A 24292-nucleotide genomic window follows, 5' to 3' on the forward strand; every position below is an offset into this window, starting at 1 on the left:
ATTATTTTTGAGCAAAACTGATAATAATTCGCCTTAAACAAAATTGTTTTATTAACATTTCTGAGTAAAACTAAATATTTCTTCTAAACTAATTTTTATTTTGATACTGACAAAAGCTTTGTATATTTAATGAGTAATAATTCATCCCCCGTTCAATTATATTTCTGAATCAACAAAGAATAGAATTGTATTTAAAATATTTCTGAGCAAAATTACAATATGTAAAGTACCTTTAAATTACATACTAGCTAAAAAAATATTCTCTAATTAGAACCTAAGTCGTTCTCATTTAAAACAATCATCTTCTTAATAAACCAAAAACATATAAATAATTTTTAGTTCATTATTTCTGAGCAAAACTGATAATAATTCGCCTTAATAGAAATTGTCTTATTAAAATTTCTAAGTAAAACTAAATATTTCTTCTGAACTGAGTTTTATTTTGATATTGATAAAAGCTTTGTATAATTTATGAATAATAATTTATCCCCCGTTGAATAATATTTCTGAATCAACAAAGTTCTAAGCAAAATTTTAAACAATATTTAAAGCACCCTTAAACTACATATTAGCTAAAATGATATTCTGTGATTAGGACCTAAGTCATTTTCATTTAAAACAATAATCTTCTTTATAAATCAAAAATATATAAATAATTTTTAGTCCATTATTTCTGAGCAAAATTGATAATAATTCGCCTTAATAGAAATTGTCTTATTAACATTTCTGAGTAAAACTAAATATTTCTTCTGAATTGAGTTTTATTTTGATATTGATAAAAGCTTTGTATAATTAATGAGTAATAATTCATCCCCCGTTCAATAATATTTCTGAATCAACAAAGTCCTAAGCAAAATTTTAAAAAATATTTAAAGCACCTTTAAATTACATATTAGCTAAAAAAATATTCTCTAATTAGAACCTAAGTCGTTCTCATTTAAAACAATCATCTTCTTTATAAACCAAAAATATATAAATAATTTTTAGTAAATTATTTCTGAGCAAAACTGATAATAATTCGCTTTAATAGAAATTGTCTTATTAACATTTTTGAGTAAAACTAAATATTTCTTCTGAACTGAATTTTATTTTGATATTGATAAAAGCTTTGTATAATTAATGAATAATAATTTATTCTCCGTTCAATAATATTTCTGAATCAACAAAGTCCTAAGCAAAATTTTAAACAATATTTAAAGCACCTTTAAACTACATATTAGCTAAAAAGATATTCTCTAATTAGGGCTTAAGTCGTTCTCATTTAAAACAATCATTTTCTTTATAAACCAAAAATATATAAATAATTTTTAGTCAATTATTTCTGAGCAAAACTGATAATAATTCTCCTTAATCAAAATTGCCTTATTAACATTTCTGAATAGAACTAAATATTTCTTGTCAAATAACTTTTATTTTGATATGGATAAAAGCTTTATTAAATTAATGAGAAAGAATTCATTCCCCGTTCAATAATTTTTCTGAATCAACAAAGAGTAGAATTGTATTTAAAACAGTTCTAAGCAAAATTTTAAATAATATTTAAATAATTTTTAATCCATTATTTCTGAGTAAAACTGATAATCATTCGCCTTAATCGAAAAAATCTTATTAACATTTCTGAGTAAAGCTGAAATATATTTTTGTGCAATGTAAATACTTATATGTTTCTTTAATACTGAAACCCAATTTAATTTGAATGCTTCGCCATTTCTGAACGTTCAAGTTCTATTATCCGTGGATTAGCACAACGCCGTTGGTTTATGGGAAACTGAAAGTAAACAGCATAACTTTTATTGCAATTGGTGAAAACAAACGGAGAAGTTAAACTGTTTAACATTGCTGCATCATGGTGTACGAGCAAAATAGTACTAGGTACTGTTATGTGGAATGTGCTTGTCATTTATTTTGAAAATATGTTAAATTACCTTGCGTTTTGTTAGTGGATGGTTGTTTGTAAACTGAGGATGGTGATTAACGGTGATAGTAGAAGAGAAGAGTGACATTTAGTTTTGGTGGACCAGCTTCAAGACTCTTGGAGTGGGATCAGTTCGTAACTGCATCTAAAGAGTCGAAGTGGAGGACGACACATTTTCCAACAAGTATTTAAGTTTTAATTAACCAATTTTTTAATATTTTGCCAAGAACAATAAAACCTCATCATCTCCATGTCAGTGTTTAATCAATATGCATCAACCTCAACTATTTATGTATTAAAATCACTTTCGTTTTTGTATTTCGATTTCATCCATTTACTGACTGAACATTTTTTCAATTACATGTTCTAACATCTTTGAATTGTCTTCGTCCATGCCAGAAAAAAAACATACAAACAGATGGTGCCGGTAACATTTGGTTAGTGGACTGAAGAGGACGCCAACAATGGCATTTCAAGCTCGAGTTCAAGTTTTTCGAAGCAGTTGCCTTTGGCCAACCTTAGCACAATAAAATAAATTATCCGGGTAATTACGTGACGATTTGCAACATGTCGGTCGTCTGAAACAACGACGGACACTCGAAAATTCGATGACTCGAAGGTGGTACGGGCGGGCAATGGTGCGAGTTCATTAATTATTGCCGTCGAAATGTATTTATTAAAGTCGGCCTTTCAGAGCGGCCAGAACAAAATGGCCGACGAGCGGCGGCATCCTTTGACTCCCCATTCTTTACATGCACAAATGACTCCGGAGGCACACGGCATGATATTATAGTCGATTTTATTTTTACATTTTTTTTTTTGTTAACCTGGCCGTTAAAACGAACCGAACAGAATCGCTCTTAATCATTTCCACCGCGTCCGTTGTAAATATTTTTTAATGACCGTCAAAGGACGCGGTTGAATAAAGCTTGATTTAAATGATTTGAATGCTGAGTGTGTTCGTGATCACAAAAATTTATCTTGCGATCTGGAATAGGGATTGAAAAAATTCGGCCGTTTCTTTGTCTCATCTTTCATTAAAATCTCTCGGGTGAACTCTCCAACTGCGTAAGTTTTATTTATTTGGAGAATGTTCAGTTCCTCGATCAAATAGGTGAACAAGAAAAGGAATTCTGAAGCAAAATAACCACTACGAAACTATTTAATAGGCTAAAACTTTGAGTTAGAGATAGACATTCTTAAAATATAGCTCCAGTATGTAAGTTCTCAAAACACAGTATTTTAAATCATAAGTTTTAAATATAAAATATCCACATGCAGTAAATGTTGCACGCTAACTTTAAAGCTCAGTATCTCAGGACTCAATAGGTTAACTCATATGAAGTTTTAACTAAATAATAAACTAATATTTGTCTATAAAATAAATATAAAATGTCCACAATAGAAAGAAAAACACGGTTAATAAGAGAAATTTGAAAAAAATGCAGTTAATTAACTTTAAAGCTCAGTATTTCAGGACTTAATAGGTTAAATCAAATGAAGTTTTAACTATATAATGGGCTAATATTTATCTATAAAATAAAAATAAATGTATACAATTCAAAGAAAAACACGGTTGTTAATAAAAGAAATGTGAGAAAATTGTAGCTAAATTTAAAGCTCTACATTTCAGGACTCAATAAGTTAAATCATATGAAGTTTCAACTACATAATAAACTAATATTTGTCTATAAAATAAATATAAAATGTTCACAATAGAAAGAAAAACACGGTTAATTACAGAAATCTAAAGAAAATGCAGTTAACTAACTTTAAAGCTCAGTATTTCAGGACTTAATAGGTTAAATCAAATGAAGTTTTAACTACATAATGGACTTATATTTATCTATAAAATAAAAATAAATATCCACAATTGACAGAAAAACACGGTTGTTAATAAAAGAAATGTGAGAAAATTGTAGCTAACTTTAAAGCTCTATATTACAGGACTCAATAAGTTAAATCATATGAAGTTTTAACTACATAATAAACTAATATTTGTCTATAAAATAAGTATAAAATGTCCACAGCAGAAGGAAAAATACGGTTAATAACAGAAATTTTAAGAAAATGCAGTTAACTAACTTTAAAGCTCAATATCTCAGGACTTAATAGGTTAAATCAAATGAAGTTTTTTTAACTACATAATGGACTAATATTTGTCTATAAAATAAAAATAAATTGTCCACAATTGAAAGAAAAACACGGTTGTTAATAAAAGAAATATGAGAAAATTGAAGCTAACTTTAAAGCTCTACATTCCAGGACTGAATAAGTTAAATCATATGAAGTTTTAACTAAATAATAAACTAATATTTGTCTATAAAATAAATATAAAATATCCACAATAGAAGAAGTTAACTAACTATAAAGCTCAGTATCTCAGGACTCAATAGATACAATTATATGAAATTTTAACTACATAATAAACTAATATTTGTCTATAAAATAAAATGTCCACAATTGAAAGAAAAACATTGTCATTAATAAAAGAAAAGTGAGAAAAAGTAGCTAACTTTAAAGCTCTATACTTCAGAACTCAATAAGTTAAATCATATAAAGTTTTAACTACATAATAAACTAATATTTGTCTTTAAAATAAGTATAAAGTGTCCAGAATAGAAAGAAAAACACGGTTAATAACAGAAATGAGAAGAAAATGTAGCTACTTAATTTTAAAGCTCAGTATCTCAGGACTCAATAAGTTAAATCATATGAAGTTTTAACTAAATAATAAACTAATATTTGTCTATAAAATAAATATAAAATGTCCACAATAGAAGAAGTTAACTAACTTTAAAGCTCAGTATCTCAGGACTCAATAGATAAAATTATATGAAATTTTAACTACATAATAAACTAATATTTGTCTAAAAAATAAAAATAAAATGTCCACAATTGAAAAACAAACATGGTCGTTAATAAAAGAAATGTGAGAAAAATGTAGCTAACTTTAAAGCTCTATATCTCCGGACTTAATAAATTAAATCATATAAAATTTCAACCGCATAATAAACTAATATTTAACTATAAAATAAATTAAAATGTCCACAATGGAAAGAAAAACACGGTTAGAAACAGTAATGTGAATAAAATATAGCTAACTTTAAAGCTCAATATTTTAGGACTCAATAAGTTAAATCATATAAACTTTTAACTAGATAATAAACTAATATCTAATATATTAGTTTGCCTTTAAAATGAAAATATGATATTGACAATATAATATAAAAATATTTTTGATCTATAATCATAATTTTGTTACAAGTATAATTTATTATTGGATTAATAATATAAAAAAATATACATATTTAAATTAGTTTTTTATTATGTTCTACAAATTTTGGTTTAAAAAATTGTCTATAAATTAATTGCCACTTTTTTTACGAATAAATTAAATTAGTTCTTGAAATTTGATCCAATATCCGAAAAAAGGAAGATAGGATCTTAATCCACAAGTGAAAATTCCAAAGAATACGCGCTACCGTAAAAGTCCCGAAGAAAAAAAAAAATGTTAATTCAAACCATCACCCGAGCGCCCTAATTAAAGCTTTTAAAACGTCGGCACCGCCAACACCGAGAGAGGAAAAAATCATAATTAATATTTCAGTTTCTACGAAACCATTAGTGGAATCGAGAGAGAAAAAAAAAAAATAAAATTTCAAAGCGAGATTTTTATCTTAAATGCGTTTAAAGACAGTCTCAAGTGCGCCCCAACCCCGCGGTTACCTGTCAACGTCAACGAATCGTCTTGTTTATTTACCTTTGTGCCCATTGAAAATATGATTTTTGACACTTTCCGTCCAGCACAAGTGGACGTGGCCCCACTTCAATAAAAGTCTGAATCGAATTTTTAACCGGGCGAACCCGAAGAGTGTTTTTCTACGTAATGAATTCAACTTGCGATGGAAAATACGGAACGGCCGCCACGGCGCATTGTTCGCTGAAATAACAGGACGGGCTTTTCGAAAAATTACTCAAATCCTTAATGTAAACAGACCGACCGACGAAATATTTTAATTAACTTTTTTGTATGTCACTTTCAGTTGAAATCGAATTGTAAAACAACAAAATAATAATAATAATTAGGTCGTTAAATTTAAAAAATGTATTTCAACGTGGGTAATTTGTACAATCTTAAATTATACATAAAGGCACATAAAACTTGATAATTAATGCGGTTGATATCCTTGTTTTACATAATTCGAAATGTAATGAACATTCTGTAATTAACAAAACGTCAGTTCTTGTTAAGATTGTTTTCCGCATTTATAAATGATTGATTGATTACAGTGGAATTTATTTTATTGCGACATAAATAGGTTTTTTATTTAACTATAGGTGTAATTGTAATATAATTATAATATTATATTAACATTATTAATATTGGTTTTAAAGCTGTACAAAATGTTTTAAGACTTACATCTTGAAAGGTCCTTTTTTTCTCGTTAAAAAATAATTTATTAATATTTTAATTTTATTAATATTTTAATTTTCTTAATCCTCTGATTCACTTAAAAATAAAAATAATTCTATAAATATCTATTATATAAAATAATTTTTATTTTTTTTTATATAAAATATAATTTGTTATTTAATTATTACTTCATAGTAGCCAGAAAATGATTATTGTAATATTTCATTTTTGTTATTATTCCCCACTACAGTTTACAAAAAAATAAATTTACATTTATACTTAATAAATATTAAAATTAATAATAATTTATTTTATTAATGTTCCAGGTACTTCTAGAATAAACTTTTTCAAACAACTAAGAAATCAGATATGGCTTATTTGTTCATTTTTAATAATATTTAATAAGATAACAAAATGAACATAATCTATTTTATCTATATTATTTTAAATTACATTAAATTCAATACATTTTATTTTATTTTTTAAAATTAAAAGATAGTTTTATTTGAAAAGAGTATTCGAGATAAAAACATTCCACATTGATTTTTTCAATTGTTCCATTTTTAAAAGGAAATCTAAAGTAATAAAAACTATTCAATTAACTCACATTTTGATGTTTGAATTCGGAGTTGTGATATAATTTAGGTTAATCTAAGATAAATTACGTATCTGCTACCATTGGTCATATTTAACATCAATTTATTCGAATTGGCCAAAAAGAAATTGCATAATTAGAACTAATTCATCCTCATTTACAATAATCATGTTGATAGAACAAATACCATAATTCTTATTACAACAATTCTAAGGAAAATTGAAAATTTTATCACACTAGAGACTTATTATTATTGGTCACAAGGAATTAAATAATTGTAACTATTAATTTGTCTTTATTTCCATTCTAAAAACTATAATTATTGTTCTCTATTATTTCTGAGCAAAATCGAAATACTCAGTTAAGCCTGAATTTATTTTAGTAGAATCATTTTTACTTGAGTTTGTTCTCATTTATAATAATTTACTTGATTCACATCATGACTTATCAGAAAAGAATTATTTCTGAGCCAAACTGAAAGATTTAGCTTAGATTTTATAATAATTCTTTTTATGTAATCCACATCACAGTATTATAAATATTTCTGAGCAATCCCTGGACCCAATCTAATTGTAATTTTGGCCAAATTTCAATAAATCTGAACAAAATAATATTATATTATTAATTATATAACTAAAATAAATAGAATAATTCATATTAAAACAGTTCTGAGAAAAAATTAGAAGAAATATTTATACATTCTTTAATTTTCATGTTAACTCAAGAAACACTGGATATTTATAATTCTTATATAAATTAATTATGTCATCATTTAAATAATCATTTTCTTAATAAAATAGCAACTGAATTCTTATTTTCGATTATTTCTGAGCTAAACTGAAAGATTCAGCTAAGACTGAACATACTTTAGTACAGGTTTTCACACAAATTTGTTCTCATTTATAATAATTCTTTTGATGTAATCCACATCAGAATATTACAAATATTTCTGAGTAACACCGGAAATTTTCCCTGAACACAAGTTAATTGTAATTTTGGCTAAATTTCAATAAATCTGAACAAAACCAAAAATTAAATATGTAAACTGAAACATATTTTTATAAATAACCACTTCTGAGCTATTAAATTAAAAAAATCACTTAAATATAAATTGTAATAATATTTCTTAGCAAACTTGATAAATTTGCCTGAACTGATTTTAACTCTCATATTGACAGTAAAGAAATTATATGGTATAACTAAAATGATAAAATAAACAGAATAATTCATATTAAAACAGTTCTTAGAAAAAATTAGAAGAAATATTTATACATTCTTTAATTTTCATATTAATTCAAGAATCACTGGGTGTTCTTATATGAATTAATTCTGTCCTCATTTTAATAAAACAAAAATGAATTCTTATTCTTGATTATTTCTGAGCAAAAGGGAAACATGAATTCTTATTCTTGATTATTTCTGAGCAAAACGGAAACATTAAGCTAAGACATTAAGCATTTATTTTGGTATAGAATTTTACAAAAAACGTTTTCATCGACATCAATGTTTATCTTTCTCAGCCGGAAAACTCAGTCATAATCAGTTCTGAGTTACTAAACAATTAAACCGAAAATAATATTTCTGAGCATATTGATTAATTAAAATTAAATTATTTTTTTCATTTTTTAATAATTTTATTGATGTAATTCGCTCCTTTGTATTATAAATATTTCTGAGCAACACCGATAAATTTCCTCGAACCCGCCATCGTTTTAATTTTGTTCAAATTCCAATAATTCCGGACAAAACTAAAAAATTTACCTAAACCAAAACATATTTTCATAAATGATTAATTGCACGAGCTAAAAGTCAACACCAACGCAACAACGAAAGGGTCCGAGCCCTTCGTCTTTGCCGACGGAGTCTTGCCTGCCATTGTTCGCCCGGAGTGCCCAAGAAAGAACTCAATACCATAAATTATACAACACCAAAAGGATTATCAACAGATTTAACCGCAGAAACAGGCGAAAGTAATTGTCGGGAGGGTTGGCAAAGAAAAGGGAAATCATGTCCCAGCATCCTTCGGACAGGTTGAGGAAGACGTGCGCTTCGGTGCAGGTGGTTAGTCGACGCGATACGCAGATAAGGGAAATGTGTAGATTAAAAAAAGTGGTTGTAATATGGTATTGGATTAGGATCTACTGCCATGTGCACGTCTTTAGTAGATTCCTGGGCGAGGACAATAAAGGTGCCGCTGGGGACTTGAAATCTAAATTAAAAGAACGTCCGTGGGCCCGAATAAAATCATTACTCAAAAACCGAAAATAATTTCGGCCAGTCACGGTGTAATTCCCTGGAGTATACCTCAAGTCCGCGATCATTAATCATAACCCGGGGCCCACAATCAGATTTTTCGACGTTCGAAATGTGCAACCAACGAAATATCATTAATATTTTTCGTATTGTTGGAAGTAATGGTCCGCAAGCAAAGGGCACATACCTCGAAATAAGACATGTTATTCCAAAAACACCCATTACGAACAAACTAAATCCATGTCCGGACACAAATAAACCACACTCCGCATCCACAGTCCACAATCACACACCGTTTCGCCGAAGAAAAATTGCCACAGTCCTCGCAACTGAAAAAAGTCTTGAAAAATCGACGTTATCACGGAGATCCACACATGCCTACGGTATTCGACAACAACAACTGAAAGCGGCTGCGAAACGTGAGAGCTGAAAAGTGGAAAGCCAATCAGAAGAGAGACCAAGCGAGTTCCAGCTAATATGGCCGCCATCAGACAATGGGGGCCAGAGAAAGGGAATTGATCATCGCGTCTAACCCACGGAACGAGGGGACGCCGACACCGCGGGGAGGTGGGTAGTGGGGAGGGCGGGGGCGAACCTCCAAAAAATTGCTCTAACCCCGGCATTGCGTGGAGTCCATGATACCATTAGTCTGGCCGTTCCGTGGCCGATGTGTTTTTGTTCTTTAATTGGCTCGATGGATCGGCTTTTGTTATGTAACGCCGACAATTGGGGAAAACGCTAAGCAAATATTTATTAGTCTGGCTAAGAAAATAGCCGTGCGATTGAACTTTTAACGCCGGTTATTGGCGATCGCGATCACAATTGGACTAATCACCATTGCTCGGTCATATTCTTCTTCGTGTTGTCTTTTACGATAGCTTGGAATAACAATTTTGTTGTTTGTTGTGCCAACGAATACTTTAGGCTGTAGTAAAAATTTTGAAAATTTAATAACGAATAAATGAAAAAATAAAAACATATATTTTTTACTAAATAGATAAACTTAAATTTGTATAATAATGATAATATGCTCATTTAAAACAACAAAAAGAAATAATAAATTTGAAATCAAAGAATATTTTTTTCAATATTTTAAATAACAATAATTAATTTTTCTGGTTAATATTTTCCTAATGGTAAAAAATGAATTTTTAGTTAACGAAGGATAAAAAAAATCTTTTTACTAAATAAATATCGAAATTATTAAATTATTAAAATATATTTATTTTAAAAAATTCCAAATATATTTATATAGCTTGGAATAACAATTTTGTTGTTTGTTGTGCCAACAAATATTTTAGGCTGTAGTAAAATTTTTGAAATAAAAATATTTATCAAAAAATAATATAAAATATATTTAATATCGTTGAAAAATTAATTTTTTTTGTATTCAATGAAGTTTTCAAGTAAGAAAAAAGTTGTGAAACTGTCTTAATAAATTAAATTTGCTCTTATGTTTCTCAATATTCTTAATATTAATAATTTTGAAAATTTAATAACGAATAAATGAAAAAATAAAAACATATATTTTTTACTAAATAGATAAACAAAAACAAAAATAATAAATTTGAAATCAAAGAATATTTTTTTCAATATTTTAAATAACAATAATTAATTTTTCTAGTTAATATTTTCCTAATGGTAAAAAATGAATTTTTAGTTAATGAAGAATAAAAAAAATCTTTTTACTAAATAAATATCAAAATTATTAAATTATTAAAATATATTTATTTTAAAAAATTCCAAATATAAATACTAAAAATATCCTTTTTGTTGATTTTTTCTTTTCATTATTTTTACAATATGTCGAATTTTAATAATGAAAACTCTAAATTAATTATTAAATTTAAATTAATTTTTTTTTTCTTATTTTATAATTAAAGCTCGATTTTTCAGATAGTTTTGTAAAGAATTATAAATTTTTAATAATGTAGAGCTGGAAAGGACTAAAAAATATTTATTTGAAGCATTAATAAATAGTAAATCTATTAATAAGTAATAAAATATTTTTCCGCTGATAATTTTTTCATTATTTTTATAATATTTTATTAAATGTTATTAATGAGAAAAAACTATATTAAATACATCAAATTTTACATTTATTTTATATTTTAATTGTAAATTAGTGCAATATTTGTAAGAAATATTAGTCAAATATTTAAATTCTAACTTGTATTTTACATTTTCACTGATAACTTCTTAAACAGAAGATATATCAATTTTAAGTAATGAAGGACTGAAAAGGATTAAAAAAATATTTATTTGAAGTAAAATTCTCAATCTATTTATTTTAAGTAATAAAATATACTTTTCGCTAATAATTGTTTTCATTATTTTTCTAATTTTATAATATTATTAATAAAAAATAAAAAAAAAGTTTATTAAATATATTAAATTTTATTTTTATTTCATATTTTATTTTGAGAATAAAAGTAAACTTGTAAATTATTGCAATATTTATATGAAATATTAGTCAAATATTGAATCAACTTGAATTTTACATTTTCAGTGATAACTTCTTACATAGTTTCGTAAATAAAGACTTATTATTTAATTTCAATTAAATCAATTTTTAATATTGAATGACTGAAAAGGACTAAAAAATATTTATATGAATTAATAAATAGTAAACTTCTCAATCTATAAATAAGTAATAAAATATTCTTTTTGCTGATAATTTGTTTCATTATTTTTATAATTTTTTAAACATTTTTAATGAAAAATTTATTAAATTATTTATTCATTTTTATTTTATATTTTAATTCGTAAATAAAAGTAAAGTATTGTAATATTTATATGAAATATTTAAATTTCAACTAGAATTTTACATTTTTACTGATAACTTCTTAAAAAATTTTATAAATTATAAGACTTACAAATTTTAAATAGTCAAGGATTGAAAAGGATTAAAAAATATTTATCTTGAAGTATAAATAAATGATAAAATTCTCAGACTATTAATTAGTGATAAAATATATTTATGATAAGTCTTATCAATTTTTAACAATAAAGGGCTGAAAAGTACTAAAAAGATTTATTTGAAGCATTAATAAAGAGTAATAAACTTCTCAGTCTATTAATAAGTAATAAAATATTCCTTTAACTAATATTTTTTTGTATTTTTATAATTTATTAAATCATCTTAAAGAAAAATTAAATACATAAAATGAATGAATAACATTAAAAATGGTAATTTTCAAAATTCCAAAATATTTGAAGCATTAACAAAAAGAAAACTACAAAATAAAATATTATTTAAAAATATTACGCTGACCAACAGTTTGTTAATATTTTCGTAAATGTAATAAATTAATTTATAAAAATGTAGGAATATTGAATTCTAATTTTTTATACGGACAAATAATTTTAATTTTGAGTAAATTAAGTAGGAAGTAACATTTAATATTAACATAGCCAATATACATTTTTTATTTACATGTATGGTGGTGGTTATTAAATTGAAAAAAAATTTACACATACCTAAATTATATTTACATATTTAGTTCCGCATTTGCCAAACAAAATCTAACAGGTAATTTTTATAATTTTATGGTCAATGACCGGCACTTGCCACAAACGTGAAATAATAGTTTATTTGCAAATATTTACGACATTTTATATCGCAAAATAATTTATGTAATAATTTAATAACAAGTATTCAATAAAGTATAACAATTTAATTCGATTTTTCTATAAAATTAATAAAACAAGAGACGCATTGTCAAAAAAATATAATTAATTGAATAAATATTCGTCAAAAAGCCGGTGCTAACAAGAAATATTTTGATGAAGTGTACACACAGCCGTGCCTCTCCTCATCGAGAACATCTTAAAATTATAGGCTTAGAAAAAGAACAAAGATTCATTAACAATAGATTAAAGAAGTGGAGACCTTGATCCCACTTCAAGATTTCTAACAATGCGACGTTAAATTCTTTAAAAAGAATACACCTTAAAGTTAATCCACTTAAAAAAGGTAGCAAAGAACTGGCTACATCCCAGACAAGCCACTTAATGACAGCGTTTGAGTGTCTTCCAATTTAATATTTCCCTTTATGAACACGTCTACACAACACAAGTATGTATTTTTTTTTTTATTAGACAAAAAGCTTTTTCATGGGAAAAATGTCAGCGCCGTCACATCAAAAGTATGCGGGGCTCGACCATCGGAGGCGTCTTGTAATTATTAATTTTTCCTTTTTTTCACACTCCGCACAAACATCGCCGATTGCAGGAATCGATACAGATTATTTTTTATCCGCACAGAATGCAAGATAATTTATCTCTCCGTTCGAACGGAAAGCCTCCATGATTCTTCGGGGAGGGAAGCGGCGAGGCCGTGCAGCCGGGGGGGCCCACCCCTCTATTCCTTAATGCAAAAACACTTCTCCGACTGTTCAGATTGATGGAAGCAGTTTACCACTGCTAGATTAATAATCCTACAATGGCAGTTAGATCCATTGTGACCCTTCAAATTTTACATCAGCCGAATAGAGAAGGAACTTACGAGTAATGGTGTTTTTAAATTTACCATGAGACAGCAAATATTACGGCACAAAAATAAATGTCAAAGGGAAAAACATTTTAATAAAATCCCTCCGCACTCCCGACTAACAATTGCAGCATTCTTGGTCCCGCATTCCGAAAAATGGGCACGATCATTAACACTCAATTCGGAACGACGGAACGGACGGATCCGTCCTGAGTTAGTGAACCACGAATTAAGAAATTTTCTAGATCTGGAGGACGGTTGCAAGTTGTCATGACTTCATATTTTGTTGTTTTTTGGTTGCTGTTATTAGAGGTTAAAATACGTGTCAAAATAAAGGGGAAAGAACGTTAATAACTAACAATGCTTTTAAAATTTAGCACTATGGTGCCAAATTTGATTTGCTAGTGGATCAATGCGTAAATTGAAACACCAATATTCACATAGTTTAATAAAATTCTTTCAGAACGAAGTCAGCTGAATAGTATGTATTAGTTTTGCAAGTTGTCATGACTTTAAACTTTATATATTCTCTTATTGAAGACAAAGATCTACGACAAAACGAAAGGGAAAACAGTGTTTCTGTTATTAAATACTAAAATATGTATAAAAATAAAAGAGAAACTACTTAAAATAATATAAGAATAAAAGAGAAAACAGTTAAATGAGTACACCAATTTTAGTACTTGAGAGTTTCCGAAAACATTTTAGAATTTAATGTTTCTTTTTTGGTGTTCCTGTTATTAAATACTAAAAAATATGTAAAAATAAAAGAAAAATGAGTTAACAATAACTTTCAAATTTAGTACAGAGGTGCTAAATTTCATTTACTCGTTCACCGTAGGGTTAAACCTTAACTTAAAGCACCAAAGTTTACAAAGTTTAAATGATTCAATTCCTCTACAGAATGAGCTGAAAAATATAAATAGTTTTTCAAGTTGTCATGACTAATATTTTATTCATTCTTTTATTGTAGATACAGATCTGTGGCAAAACGAAAGAGAATACAATTGAATTAGTACACCAATTTTAGTACTTGAGAGTTTCAGAGAGCATTTTAGAACCTAATGTTTCTTCTTTGGTGTTCCTGTTATTAAATACTTAAATACATGTAAAAATAAAAGAGAAATTAATTAACAAGCACATTCAAATTTAGTATAGAGGTACTAAATTCCGTTTACTCATTCGTCGTAGGGTTAAACCTTAACTTAAAGCACCAAAGTTTACAAGGTTTAAATGATTCAATTCCTCTACAGAATGAGCTGAAAAATATGAATAGTTTTTTGAGTTGTCATGACTTAATATTTTATTCATTCTTTTATTGTAGATAAAGATCTGTGACAAAACGACAGAGAATACAGTTGAATTAGTACACCAATTTTAGTACTTGAGAGTTTCAGAGAGCATTTTAGAACCTAATGTTTCTTCTTTGGTGTTCCTGTTATTAAATACTAAAAAACATGTAAAAATAAAAGAGAAATTAATTAACAGGCATATTCAAATTTAGTATAGAGGTACTACATTCCGTTTACTCATTCGTCGTAGGGTTAAACCTTAACTTAAAGCACCAAAGTTTACAAGGTTTAAATGATTCAATTCCTCTACAGAATGAGCTGAAAAATATGAATAGTTTTTTGAGTTGTCATGACTTAATATTTTATTCATTCTTTTATTGTAGATAAAGATCTGTGACAAAACGACAGAGAATACAGTTGTATTAGTACACCAATTTTAGTACTTGAGAGTTTCAGAGAGCATTTTAAAACCTAATGTTTCTTCTTTGGTGTTCCTGTTATTAAATACTAAAAAACATGTAAAAATAAAAGAGAAATTAATTAACAGGCATATTCAAATTTAGTATAGAGGTACTAAATTCCGTTTACTCATTCGTCGTAGGGTTAAACCTTAACTTAAAGCACCAAAGTTTACAAGGTTTAAATGATTCAATGCCTCTACAGAATGAGCTGAAAAATATGAATAGTTTTTCAAGTTGTCATGACTTAATATTTTATTCATTCTTTTATTGTAGATAAAGATCTGTGACAAAACGACAGAGAATACAGTTGAATTAGTACACCAATTTTAGTACTTGAGAGTTTCAGAGAGCATTTTAGAACCTAATGTTTCTTCTTTGGTGTTCCTGTTATTAAATACTAAAAAACATGTAAAAATAAAAGAGAAATTAATTCACAGGCATATTCAAATTTAATATAGAGGTACTAAATTCCGTTTACTCATTCGTCGTAGGGTTAAACCTTAACTTAAAGCACCAAAGTTTACAAGGTTTAAATGATTCAATTCCTCTACAGAATGAGCTGAAAAATATGAATAGTTTTTTGAGTTGTCATGACTTAATGTTTTATTCATTCTTTTATTGTAGATAAAGATCTGTGACAAAACGACAGAGAATACAGTTGAATTAGTACACCAATTTTAGTACTTGAGAGTTTCAGAGAGCATTTTAGAACCTATTGTTTCTTCTTTGGCGTTCCCGTTATTAAAAACTAAAATACATGTAAAAATAAAAAAGAAATTAATTAACAAGCTCATTCAAATTTAGTATATAGGTACTAAATTCCGTTTACTCGTTCGTCGTAGGGTTAAACCTTAACTTAAAGCACCAAAGTTTACAAGGTTTAAATGATTCAATGCCTCTACAGAATGAGCTGAAAAATATGAATAGTTTTTCGAGTTGTCATGACTTAATATTTTATTCAATCTTTTATTGTAGATAAAGATCTGTGACAAAACGAAAGAGAATACAGTTGAATTAGTACACCAATTTTAGTACTTGAGGGTTTCAGAGAGCAATAGTTTAAATAATACACCAACTTAACCACTTCAACAATTCCTGAACCATTTCAAGACCCAGCACATCATCCATGAAACAAAAACCCAACAATGGCCAATGGCAGCGACATGTGGAAGAAAAGGTCCGTCCTAATTGATGACATGTGCGTCTCCGCCGTCAATTTATTTAAATTAAGAACATGGTGGCATGAAACTGTGACATTTCGGATGTGCCGGGCCTGGGGACCGTGAAAATCATTAATTACTCGATACTGATTAGGTTAATTATACCACCGACCCTCCGCTTCTAGTGGGGGTTGAATAACACGCCGAAATTACATTTATTTGCTCGGCACCATAATTACGGAGCGCTCCGCTCTTTCAAATTGGAAATCGAAAAGGCAGGTGGTGGACGAATTTATTTTTTTATTACCACTTCCCACGGGATGACTTGGCGGTTTTTTGGGAAATAAAAATGTGGCCGTGGAACCACCCCAAAATTGAACACGGACTATCTAATTTTTGTTGGTTTATGGGACCAAAAAAAAAGAAATGTGAATGTGTGAAAATCAAGATTGAACACCGTTTTGATCACTTTCAGTTTCTGTGTTGTTAATCCAATTTGGGCTGGGAGTAAGTGTTAATAATTAAATGTGGCACAGTTGTAAATTCTATTGTTAACTCAATTCGATAATATAGTTGTAAGGCTAAAAAGTGTAAGTCATTTTGGTCAGTCTGCAATAACGTCTAGGCGAATGAAACTAATCCAAATGTTGATGGAAAGTGAATGAATTTTGTTTACATTGTTTATTGTATCACCTGTAAGAAGAAGCAAAAGCATGGCGTCATGTAACTAGGAAAACAGTAAAGTTTATAGTCATGACAACTTGCAAAGCGACGGTTTTCAGACGATTCTACTCAACAATAGGGCTTTTCTAATTGTAACAGTTGTATTCAACGTAATATCGGCGCAAGACGTTTATATGGTAATTTGTTGTAAAGCCACAATGGGCATTTCTTCAATATAACTAATCTACAGCATTGTTGGCAATCTTTTCATCGCAAATTTATATTAAATCAACAATGGATGGCAGAAGTGCAGCTTCGCTAACCCTTCGATTTAAATTTCAATGGGAAAATTCTTCAGTTACTCACGTTAACTCGATGAAGACTGTTGCTGAAGATATTCAACACTTACCTTTCTCAGGAATTTCCAATTTCTTGAAGAACTTGAGCACAATTTACAATACTACACACCCAAATGATCATTCCACCCCCAATGAAATAAAACCAAAGAACTAAACTTACCAGTTTCTGTGTCGACGACGTAATCAATGCCAGCCCATGGATCGACTTCGTCGGCCTCGTCACGTTTGGGCTCCTCCTGAGAAAAAATCACGGGTCAACCAACGATCAGATTTTAAATAATGTGTACAAACTTTGATGGTGCCCTCGTTGATGGCCTTGAGGGTCTTAAGCTTCTCGTGGACCTCATCTTTGTCGTTGGTTGATGGGGAGCTGGCGTCGGCGTCGGCGTCGAGTTCCGGCTTCTCGGCTTTGGCCTGTTCGATGGAGAAACCAAGATCGACGTCTTGTTTCCACAACACTTCTATTAGATCCATATCCTGAAAGCAAACGATTTTTGGTGTGAGATTATTTGAGAAATAAACTGGATTAGTGTTTATTTTTGTAGTAAATATAATAAAAATATGTATATAAACCTATTTTTAGACGTAAATTAACTATTAAATTGGGTTTGTTTAATTAAGTCCGTTGATAACCTCAAGCATCGACATTTGATTAAATTGTTATGAATTATTTGTTTGGTCGTCAAAAAAGTATAAAGATTATTGAATATTTACAAACTTAATACTACAAGTTTAAATCATACTAATCTGGTGTGTTCTAGAATTTAAATGTTGTTGTAGAAAAATCAGTTTACACCAACTCTTGTTGGTATTCTTTTATTGTACAATGTTACTCAATTTTTATTGTTCTTCGCAATTTATTGAGCTTCTTTAGCTCTTCACAAATTAAATTATTGACATCAAACTTCAGGTTTTAAGATTTTGAATCAGGTGTAATTTGAACACAGAAACTTTTAGCAAGTTTTTATGACTTTAACCTTTATTGTTCCGTTGTTACCCTGTTATAAGGATCAAAAAGATATCCAAATGAAAGTTTAGTGTTGCCTAAGAGACACTTGAAAATCCTGTTATGAATATTTATAGTAAAACCAATAGTTTTTTTATCATATAGAAGGAATTCATCAACTTTTAGAAGATAATAAGAAGAGAAATTGAGTTTTAGTAACAAAATATAATTGAAGTTTAAAGTAAATTAGGTTTTTGAATCTAAAATAATGTTTTCCTATTAGCAACAGTTGTTGGTGTTCTTCTATCTGGTAAATTTAATTGTTGTAAGTTCTTATTTAATTGTCTATGCTCTTTTTGAAAAAATTCTTCAGCTCTTCACGAATGAGAATATTGATATCAAACTTCAGGTTTTAAGATTTTGAATCAGCTGAAATTTTATCAAAGAAAGTTTTAGCAAGTTGTTATGACTTTAACCTGTATTGTTCTGTTGTTATCCTATTATAAGGATCAAAAAGATATCCCAATGAAAGTTTAGTGTTGGCTAAGAGACTTTTGAAAATTCTGTTATGAATTTTTATAGTAAAATCATTTTAAAATACACTCACAACTGTCTTTTATCATCGAAGAAAATAAATATCTGAATATTTATAAAATGATATGAGGAAAAATTAAGTTTTAAGAACACATTATGTTTGAAGTTCAAAGTATATTTAATACTGTTCTTTTAGCTGTAACTTTTGTTAATATTTCTCTATCTGGTTATGTGATTTATTCTCATTATAAAGGCAATAAAAAATATTCAGAGAAAGCTTTGAACATTCTTTCATAATTGTGCACAATGGAATTTAAACAAAATGTAATTAAACGACTGTAACTGAACAATAATTTTACGGATATTTCATATAAATTATATAAATCAAAGCATTTTGTGCAGTCCTCCCAAAATCAATAATCTTCTGTCAATTTCCAAGATGAATAATTTTTATTAATAATATTTTTAAGAATTTCATTTAAAATACATGTAACATACTCATAAAATTTCCTGAGTAATACTTAAAAAGAAATTTAAAATTAATCTTAATAAAATTCTTTAAAATACAAAAAAAGGTTCAACCACATTAAAGGTTAAAAAAATGATATTTCGTCTCTTTTTATTAATTTTTTTATAACATATTTCTTGCTTATAATAATATTTACGTGTTTAATTAAAAAGGTTTAACAAGTTTTTATTAAAAATGATTCAAAATTTAACTATTTAATTATAATTTACGTTTTTTTGTCATATTTTTAACTGAAAAATTTTGATTTGTGGAATATAATTTTTACATTTAAAATAATGTAAATAAAATTTTTGTTTGTTGTATTTAATTTTGTTGTATGTGTCTTTTCATCTTCTATTTAAATGCTTAAATAAATTTTTTGAAATAAAACTTCGTTTATTATAATATATTCCATTAATCACCTTATTAATAGTTATGAATTTGAAAAAAAAATTGATTCAATTGATCATTATGATAATTTAAATATATAAAAAAAATAATGTTTAAGCTATTTTTAAATTATATTTATATAACAATAAAAAACATCAGTTGTTTTTTAAATTTGAGAGTGAATTATAAACATTTTTTATCACTATTATTATTATTATTATTATTTCAAATTTAATTACTCCAATATCTTGTTTTAACAACATATTAGCCAATCAAGTCAATTGGAAAAGACACACCTATTTATTGTTTAATTAATTCAAACCCACAAATAAATAAGACAAATAAATAAACAAAAAATAAAAATAATAATATATGGTTAAAAAAAAAGTCGAGAAAAGTGAACGAGCACATCGTCAGAGTGAATCGGAACAGCGGCACGACGCTGCGACTCTCTCCTCTCACATTTCGATTGGAACTGGGAGGGGCCTGGAAGACAATGGGTGTGAGATAACCATGGGGTAGCCCGAAACTATCGGAGCAAAAGCGACCGAATGCGGACCCGGAGCCGCCACACCTTTTGTCTCCCGCAACGTGCCGAGCCCGGTTCTCTCTCGGTTCACGTTGGAGCGACGCCGTTCCGCTCACGCCGCCCGCCATCTTGTCGTGCACGTCGCCGTGGAAGGCCGCGGGCCAAGCTCCTCTTTTTTTTTTGTTTTGTTTTTGATTCGGGTCCGACTAGATGGATTTGGTTAATAGATTTTTTAGGAATTTTAATCGGGCGACGATCCTTTCATCTCGGAAATTGGCGGAAGATTATTGGTGTTGGGGAAAAAACTAGGAGGGATGCACAAAGTGCTTTGATCTAAGTAATTCACATGAAATATCCTTAGAACTTCTGTTCAGTTACGGACGTTTAATTATGTTTTGTTTAGATTCCTTTGTGCACAATTATGAAAGAATGTTCAAAGCTTTCTTTGAATATTTTTTATTGTCTTTATAATAAGAATAAATCACATGACCAGATAGAGAAATATTAACAACAGTTACAGCTAAAAGAACAGTATTAAATATACTTTGAACTTCAAACATAATGTGTTCTTAAAACTTAATTTTTCCTCATATCATCTTATAAATACTCAAGTATTTCTCCTCGATGATAAAAGACAGTTGTATTTTAAAATGATTTTAATATAAAAATTCATAACAGAATTTTCAAAAGTCTCTTAACCAACACTAAACTTTCATTGGGATATCTTTTTGATCCTTATAATAGGGTAACAACAGAACAATAAAGGTTAAAGTCATAACAACTTGCTAAAACTTTCTTTGATCAAATTTCAGCTGATTCAAAGTCTTAAAACCTGAAATTTGACATCAATATTTTGATTTGTAAAGAGCTGAAGAATTTTTACAAACTTTGATCAAATTTCAGCTGATTCAAAGTCTTAAAACCTGAAATTTGACATCAATATTTTGATTTGTGAGGAGCTGAAGAATTTTTACAAAAAGCAATTGAGAAGAACATGGAAAATTAAATAAAAACTTACAACAATTAAATTTACCAGATAGAAGAACACCAAAAAGAGTTGTTACTAGGAAAACAATATTTTAGATTCAAAAACCTAATTTACTTTAAACTTCAATTATATTTTGTTACTGAAACTCAATTTCCCTTTTTATTATCTTCTAAAAATTGATGGATTCCTTCTAGATGATAAAAAATAATTGTTGTTAAATTATAAAATAGATTTACTATAAAAATTCATAACACTATTTTCAAATGTCTCTTAACCAACACAAAACCTTCATTTGGATATCGTTTTGATACTTATAACAGGTTAATAAGAGAACAATAAAGGGTAAAGTCATAACAACTTGCTAAAAGTTTCTTTGATCAATTTTAGCTGATTTAAAATCTTAAAACTTGAAGTTTTATATCATTATCTTCATTTCTGAAGAATTTTTACAAAAAGCATAGAAAATTAAAGAACTTATAACAATTAAATTTACCAGATAGAAGAACACCAACAAGAGATACTACTATAAAAATAATATTTTAGATTCAAACACCTAATTTACTTAACACTTCAATTATATTTTGTTCCCAAAACTCAATTTCTCTTGTTATCATTTTCTAAAACTTGATGGATTCCTTCTAAATGATAAATAACTATTCTGGTTGAGTTATAAAATAGTTCTACTATTGTATTATCTTTGAATTTTAAATAATTTAATTAAAATTCATTTTATACTACTTATTAAAAATTAAACAGGATTTTCAAATGTTCCTTAACCAACACTAAACTTTTATTTGGATATCTATATTCTATATTTATTTTACATTTTAAATTTTATATTTTAATTTTATACTTTATATTTTAATATGAAATATTATTGTATTATCTTTGAATTTTAAAGAATTTAATTAAAATTCATTTTGTACTACTTGTTAGAAGAATTTTTAGTAAAATTATTTAAAAAAAAAACTATTTTTCGAGTATTTTGTTATTATTATACACAAGAAACATACTATTATTAAAAAATAAAATTCAAAATCAAAAAAAAAATATGTTCAATAAAAGTATGAGTAAATGTGTCTTTTGAAAAATTAACAAATATATTTTAAATTCATGTACACATTAATAAAAATCAATAAAAAAAGATAAAACTTTCTAATTTTTAATATCAAATGTAATTAATTGTATTATCTTTGTACTTTAAAGAACTTAATTAAAATTATATCACATAATTATATAAAGTACAGATAAAATATTCCATTTTTTAACATTAAATCTAATTAAATCTCTTTGGATTTTACCGAATTTAATTAATAAATTCGTTTTACAACACTCTATTTAAGTATTACTTGAAAATTTCTAACTAATAAGTTGAATTTTAATTAAAAGTATAAAAACTATATTGTCACATGTTCTGATTGTTAGAATTCAAAGAAAAAATGCAAAAAAATAGTTTTTATAATATTTTTATTATTTTGAGTATTCAAATATTAATTAGAAAAATTATAAAATCACAATAACAAAATAAGATTTTTAGTCTCTTATTTTGAAATTTTACATTAGCAGCAAATATAAGTAAGAGTTTTAATGTTTCTTAGCTAATTTTACTGATATATTATTAATAAATTATGATTATTTTAGCCATTGGAAGCTAAAGGAAAACAATATAATTATATTATAAATTAAATGTTTTATATAAAGTATTTTTATTGATAAATTTCAAAAGAAAATAATATTTACTTAGAAAAACTTTATTGTAATCTATAAAATTATTTTTCTAGACTTAATTGCTTGATAAAAACTAGATAAACGGATTAACAGAATTATACATAATTAAAGATTATTAAATATCCATTTCTCTTGTAATACGACTTAAAATGGAAAAAAACAGCAAACGCAATTAATATTATGAAATAGTTGTATTTAAACACTTCAAAGTGTTATTCTTATCAATTAATCTACTTAAGTGCTAAATCCGTAAAATAATAAAACGCCATACTTGAAATTTGATTTTAAAATATATGTTCCTGTATTGTTTACACCATTAGGACAAAAGTTATATATAATTGAACTTATGATGAGAATGAGTTCGACCCTGTATTCCGAAGCACAATTGTCGTTGGAGCTTTCGATCCGTTTATCTTTTTGCTTCATTTTAATAATAACTAATGATATAACTCATGTGGCGCTTTAATTTTCTCCGTATACTGAACATAATGTAAAATGTAAGACGACGGCTTTGTCTTCCATCTTCTCCCCCACCACGCCCAGACTTACCTCAAGCTGACTATCAAACAGAGCCCGACTTTTATTATTAATCTATCTGATCGACAATCATTAATCAAAAAAATCACCATTAATATTCATTAAAAATTTCTCATTACAATTTTAATTGAAGTTACTCGAAATTAACATACATCCAGTTGGTCGGGGCTAATGAAAAGGCAATCTCAAATGTGGTTTTCGGCATTTTAATACATTATAGCGAAAAAAATACGCACGCAATGGCTTTTTCCTATTTTCAACGCCGCCACATCAAGATTACGAGTTAATTACAACGTTACAAGGCAACAGTTTCCATGTTAAATAAAAAAAAAAAAATATATTAACTATGCTATTGTGTATGAAAATACATTTTTATTTATTAGAATTTATTACGAAAATATGTAAAATGCAAATATTAACTTATTACAAAAGAACAAACAAAACATCAGCATATCGTTGAGTTTAGATCTGTTCGGCCTTTAACTAAGACCACTTCAAACAAACGCAGTCTATTTTTACGACAAC

General features: G+C 27.4%; 1 protein-coding gene across 1 annotated transcript in view; it reads right to left on the reverse strand.

Moving 5' to 3' along the window:
- The window catches only part of LOC109594902 (segmentation protein cap'n'collar), a 75259-nt gene that overhangs the window by 11237 nt on the left and 39730 nt on the right, over nt 1-24292 (reverse strand). Inside the window, exons 2-3 of the mRNA XM_049961686.1 lie at nt 17899-18084; nt 17768-17843 (exon numbers count right to left, since the gene is read on the reverse strand). Coding sequence (XP_049817643.1) covers nt 17768-17843; nt 17899-18084 — 262 coding nt within the window. The remainder of the gene's footprint in view (nt 1-17767; nt 17844-17898; nt 18085-24292) is intronic.

This window comes from Aethina tumida, chromosome 1, assembly GCF_024364675.1.
Source record: "Aethina tumida isolate Nest 87 chromosome 1, icAetTumi1.1, whole genome shotgun sequence".
NCBI classification, from domain to species: domain Eukaryota; kingdom Metazoa; phylum Arthropoda; class Insecta; order Coleoptera; family Nitidulidae; genus Aethina; species Aethina tumida.